We start from the raw sequence: 6,093 nt of genomic DNA on the forward strand, positions 1-6,093 counted from the left end.
CTATGGCTAGATCAGCAATGTGCACACTTACATGAGTTCCTGAGTTCCACTCAAATGCCAGCAAAGTACAGCATAAATACCATGGTCTTCAAAAGATGCAAATGTCTTCCTCTCAATTATCCAGCCATGGGCTCATCCACCCTGTCTGTCAAGAGTCACTCCATAATAGGCCTAACTTTGAAAACTCTGTCCCCAGGTGTTTTTGACCCTGTCTTAACTTGTCTAGTGTCATCCCTTCTTACCTTGGCCATATCTCTGAGTGCTCAATGCCCTGTTCTTCTGGACACTTGGTGTAGGTTTCTGTTGTGTAATATTATAGGACTGCAGGGTAATACTTTTTTGTATCTCCACCTTAAATTCTTCTCAATTTTTGGCAGTGACATTTCTTACGAGACTGATGACTTTGTAATGATGCATTTCATAATTCTGTGGTAAAGTGACCAACGTCTAGCCAATTTCACAGCAGCCACATCGCTTTAGAAGACTTCAAAATTGTTAATGGACCTTTCAGAGTTTGTTAGATCTATTTTGTGGCCCATTTTCCAAGAAGACAACAAAGTTGTCTAATAATTATGCACACCTGATATAAGGTGTTGGGCACCTTCGACCACAGCCCCATATTTTTATACAAATATGCATGGCCTGGAATGCTTAAATCCGATAGGTTTTCAAGTTCATATAGATTCCTGTTGGAAAATAAGCATAAAAAAGACAATATGATCAAAAAACATGTTTGCCTAATAATTCTGCACACAGTGTATATAAAAAAAATGAATGCAGATCATGTTTGACCCATGTGTGTAAATATCATATAATTGTATAAAAAGATGTTTATTTCAAAGAATAACCATAAATTATTTGAATTAAGTATTAATGTTGGGAGTTAATACTCCATAAATGACAAAAAGTTGATTTTTTAGTAAAATAATCAAAATCCTTTCTCAATATGGCTAAGAGACATTAAGCTTGTGATGAAATTACATAGGAAATGAATGTGGGTCTAAATATCATATAGTTATATAAAATGACTTCTATATCAAAGAATAACCATCAAGAATTTAAAATAAGTATTGATGTTGGGAGTTAATACTCCATAAATTATAAAAAGTTGGACTTTTAGGGCGTATTCAGACCAGGAAAGTCCGATAGTTCACTTGCTTTGATCCAAACCTTTTTTTTTTTTTTGGTTCGGTTCGCTTTCAGACTGTCAACGGACCAAAATCTGTCAACAAAGCCACGCGCCCTGAGGTCGTTCAGCTATTGGTCCAAACAGACTCGCGCAACACAAAGTGCAAAGTGAATAGTAGGCCTAGTCATGGACGCTTTCCGTGCCGTTATTGCGTTTAATATCATCACATTGACATGTATTTTGAATGTTTTCCAATTTGTACAACTATCCAACTATGCTGTTGTAAGAGTAATTTTACAACAACGACGTCAAAGGGCCAGGCGGCTGCGGAGGATAGCGTTGATGTCTGCTCATCAAGCTATGACAATTCAGGCTCTTCAAGCGAGACGTATAAGGTAGGCATAAATCTATCGAGATATTCGTATTCCTAGAGCTGTAGGCATCACCATGTGGAAGCTACCGGTACATAGTTTTCTGCTTTCACCAGTCAATCAAAATCCTACTTGCCTTTCTGTGTGCTGTTGAGCCCTCTCGTGATATCGTAGTGTCATATGAACACTCAATGTTAAAAACGATACATGTAGGCCTATTAAAGCAAAAAGAAACGTAGCATAAACAGAACGTGCCTTCTGTGCCTTCATTTTTGTAGCCTACTGTTCTTCTACTCTGCTTGTTATTATTATACTGTACACAGCTATTAGGCTCCACCTAGTGCATCGAATGAATACAACACATTGCATATACCACAGATAAAAACAAACCACCAGTCAGACAAGAAGCTAGCCTAGGACCCTTCCCCCTTTACATAATTATATTTTCCTTGTATGACCTATTAAGCAGGTGACAATAAATGCTGAATTTTGTGTTTACTGCCATTGTGTGTACTGGAGCATTGAACATAAATATAATTAATATTATTGTTTTTATTTCTAATGATGACATGATGTTTGGGTTTCTCTGTTCTCAGGAGAATCTGGGTCAATGAACGGTCCCAAGATTGGTGGCACCTTGTAATGACTATCTGGACAGACAGGCAGTTTGTACAGAATTTCCGAATGAGAAGGGCAACGTTCGACTACGTTTGTGGTATGCTGCGACCCCTCCTGACCCGCCAGCACACCAGTTACAGGAGGGCCCTCTCTGTCGAGATGAGAGTGGCAGTGTGTTTGTGGAGGCTGGCAACGAATATAGAATACAGGTCTCTCTCAAATTTATTTGGCATCGGAATTTCCACCTGTTGTGTGGTCACACAGGAGGTAATAACGGCCATCAACACAGTCCTCAAGCCAATATTTATTAAACCTCCAAGTTTGGCCTACTGCCGAACAATCACTCAAGCGTTCAGAGACAAATGGCGATTCCCCCAAGTTGTGGGTGCCATAGATGGCTCATACATTCCAATTAAGGCACCGGTAGATTCACCATCCCACTATTACAACAGGAAGGGGCAATACTCCATTATTCTTCAGGCTGTGGTAGACCACAAAATGAAGTTCTGGGATGTAAATATTGGACAGCCAGGACGAGTGCATGACTCCCGGGTTTTATCCCTGTCTTCTTTATTCGACCACATGCAAGCAAATGACATTTTACCACAGTGGACTGAGGTTTTTGAGGATGTGAACGTGCCTCTTTTCCTTTTAGGGGATAAAGCCTACCCCATGCTCCCATGGATTGTAAAGCCTTACCCTGACAGAGGATTAAGTGCCGAACAGGTCAGCTTCAATTACCGCCAGAGCCAGGCCAGAATGGTTGTGGAGAGGGCCTTTGGGCGGCTCAAGGGTCGCTGGAGGTGCCTGATAAAGCCACAGGATCACCACATTACTTTAGTTAGCCAGGTGACAGCAGCATGTTGCGTTTTGCACAATTTGTGTGAAGAACAGAATGAGGAGTTCGATGAGGAGGACAACTATGTGGAGGACGAAGATGAAGAGGAGGAAGGTGGAGAGAATGAGAATGACGGACAGAACGAACAAGGGCAGCAGTGGGCTCATGCTATACGAAATGCTCTTTGTAGGTACTTTGCAAGATTGTGAAATAAATATGACAGGAAATGAGAAACAAAAGTACAAGTTAAATGTATTTATTCTTTCTGTTTCTTTGTCAGAAGTGAATAAGAATGCATAAGGAAGCACATGGATAAATAGGCCTAAATAGATAGATAGGCCTACATAAATAGATAAATAGTTAGCCTAAATAAATAGATAATAATAATAATAATAACAATAATAATAATGCATAAGTGAATAATAATGCATAAGCAAGCACATGGATAAATAGGCCTAAATAGATAGATAGGCCTACATAAATAGATAAATAATTAAATAGTTAAATAGTTAAGTAGATACATAAATAATCAATCCATTAAAACACATTACATTACGATTTTCATACAGGTGGCAAAATAAATATTTTCAATCCATTAAAAGGTATTACATTTCATTCATACAGATGGCTACTATTGACTTGATGCAGAATTTCTGAGATTTCATTTGCTCCAGTAGTGGGCCAGGTAGGACCAGTGTTTGCCAGAGCTGGGCCTGGGTGGTTAGGCATCCAGTAATTTACTGGAGGGTGCTGTGGTGGACCTTGTGGCTGCTGTGGTGGAAGATGTGGGTGCTGTTGTTGATTGTTGGACATGGCACTAAACAGTAAGCGGAACATGTTGTTATTCTCACTCATTTGGGCTCTCATCATTTCATATCGCCTTTCCTCTGCCTCCCGCTGTGCCCTGAGGAAATTTTCCAAATACGTGTCTTCCTTCTCCTGACGCTCTTTCTCCGCATCCATCAGTTGCTGAAGCTGCTGTTGTTGCCTCTTCAAAAAATCCTGCGCATCCTCACTCTGTGCAGCAGCCTTACGTTTTCTGCCCAAATGCTGCCTGGCTTTTGCTCCGGGAATGCTTATTTTTCTACTGGATGGCATGTCTGTCAAGGGAAATAGCAAAAAGTGAGGTTAATGTCAGAGTATGATGACACAGCATGTTGCAGGATGGTAGGCTATAACCTATGTATGGTGTAATCTAAGTAGGCCTACATGTAAATCCATGCCAAGACAGTAGATGGAGACGTTTTACCCGGATCCCCTTATATGTCATAAAATTCACCAGTGTATTAGCTCAGTTAAGCCATTACACCAGTGAAGGGACCCCACTCGTTTCCCGGTCTCGTCTTGTCTTGATTAATGTTTTATAAAAGAAGAACCCAACTGGACAACATGGTAACATATCGGAGTCATCAGGGCGATACACAGGTACATCAAATAATAGTAAGCAACACTGGTAAGTACTCACCGTTCAAATAATCCTCGACCTCCTCTGCGGGAACTGGCACAACGCTAGCAGGTGATGATGGTGGGCTCCGCTGGCGGTTGCCATTCTCACTTCTTGCCGGTGCCGGCAGGGTCCCTTCTACGAGGTCTACCGGCGAAGCAAGCGGTGTTGTCCCGAGAATAGCGTCGATATCATCGAAGTACTTGAACTTTAACTTTGCATCACTGGAGCTGCCACTTTTTGCGAGTGTGTCGCGGATTTTTAGATATGTCTGTCGGAGTTTTTTTAATTTCAGCCTGCACTGCTCCGGTGACCGGCTGAACCCTTCCTTTCGTAGTTTCTCTGAAAATATAGCAAATACGTCGGCATTTTTGTGCGTATGCTCCAACATATCCGAAATTTGGGTATCCGACCAAATGTCGACGAGAGCACGGGTCTCCTCATCTGCCCAGGTCTGTCCCCTACTCATTGTTTTTTGTTTGTTTGTTTGTTTTTCCCCTAAACGTTGGACAACAAAGTGGCCGGTCGGTTTATACTATGTTACCTAGCAACACCAGGACCTGACAAGTTGTGGAGTCGCGTTGTTTACACTCTGTTTCCCATGAATCTCGACAAACGACGGAAGCTCCCGAGGTACAAAAAAGCAAAAAGTCTGGGATTAGGTCCGGTCTGCTTTCACACATCCAAAAGGTCCGCACCAGGGTTCGTTTGATCCGGACCGAGTCCGACCTTTCAGCTCGGTCTCGGTCCGCTTGTTTGGTCTGGACCAGCATTCGCTGGTTTGTATTCAGACCATCCCAAAATGTCCGAACCTGGTCCGTTTGGTCCTTTGGTCCGGACCAAACGTGGTAGGTGTGAATACGCCCTTAGTAAAAGAATCAAAATCCTTTTTCAATATGACTAAGAGACATTAAGCTTGTGATGAAATTACATAGGAAATGAATGCGGTTCTATTTAGACCCATGTGTCTAAATATCATATGGTTATATAAAATGACTTCTATATCAAAGAATAACCAGCAAGTATTTAAAATAAGTGTTGATGTTGGGAGTTAACACTACATAAATGATAAAAAGTTGGACTTTTAGTAAAAGAATCAAAATCCTTTTTCAATATGGCTAAGGGACATTAAGCTTGTGATGAAATTACATAGGAAATTAATGCGGGTCTATTTAGACCCATGTTATGCGTTAAAGGGGTAGTAACCAAAAAAGTGTTGTCACGCAAAAAGTTATGATGCATAAAAATATATTAACCCATTGAGGTCTAAGTGCCCTTGAGAGGGCAATTTGACATGTCTCCAAAAACAAATCTGTAACTCTGTGAGTTTTTGTCATTGAAACACATAAGTTACACCATTAGAAACCTCAGACCTTCCAGATTTCAAATATATATATATATTAAATACATTATATAGCTGGCCCAATTTAAAGAAAGTGAAAAGAAATCTTCGCATATTCTGTACTCTCTGCCTGTAGCAGCCACACCTATAGCTATTCACATGTAAAGTACCGGTGCTTGAGTGGCTATTCAGAGGTGACAACACGCCCCTTTCAGGTAGGGTAAACACAGCAGACGTAGAGTGACAGGGGGGTTGGGGCTATCAGAGCACATGGGGATTGACAGGGGGGTGTGGGCCATTAGAGGTTTTTCACACCTATCTCATTAGTATTCAAATGAGACAGGCAGTGGC

General features: G+C 41.2%; 1 protein-coding gene across 1 annotated transcript; it reads right to left on the minus strand.

Annotated features, from left to right (window-relative positions):
- Positions 1 to 3,404: 3,404 nt before the first annotated feature.
- On the minus strand, positions 3,405 to 5,067 carry LOC134457825 (zinc finger and SCAN domain-containing protein 29-like). Its single transcript, XM_063209798.1, has 2 exons — positions 4,422 to 5,067; positions 3,405 to 4,056 (listed from the first exon to the last, which is right to left on the minus strand). Exons 1-2 carry the CDS (start codon positions 4,867 to 4,869, stop codon positions 3,569 to 3,571), a joined length of 936 nt encoding a protein of 311 aa, XP_063065868.1. The 5' UTR covers positions 4,870 to 5,067; the 3' UTR covers positions 3,405 to 3,568.
- Positions 5,068 to 6,093: the final 1,026 nt, after the last annotated feature.

This window comes from Engraulis encrasicolus, chromosome 11, assembly GCF_034702125.1.
Source record: "Engraulis encrasicolus isolate BLACKSEA-1 chromosome 11, IST_EnEncr_1.0, whole genome shotgun sequence".
Taxonomy (NCBI): domain Eukaryota; kingdom Metazoa; phylum Chordata; class Actinopteri; order Clupeiformes; family Engraulidae; genus Engraulis; species Engraulis encrasicolus.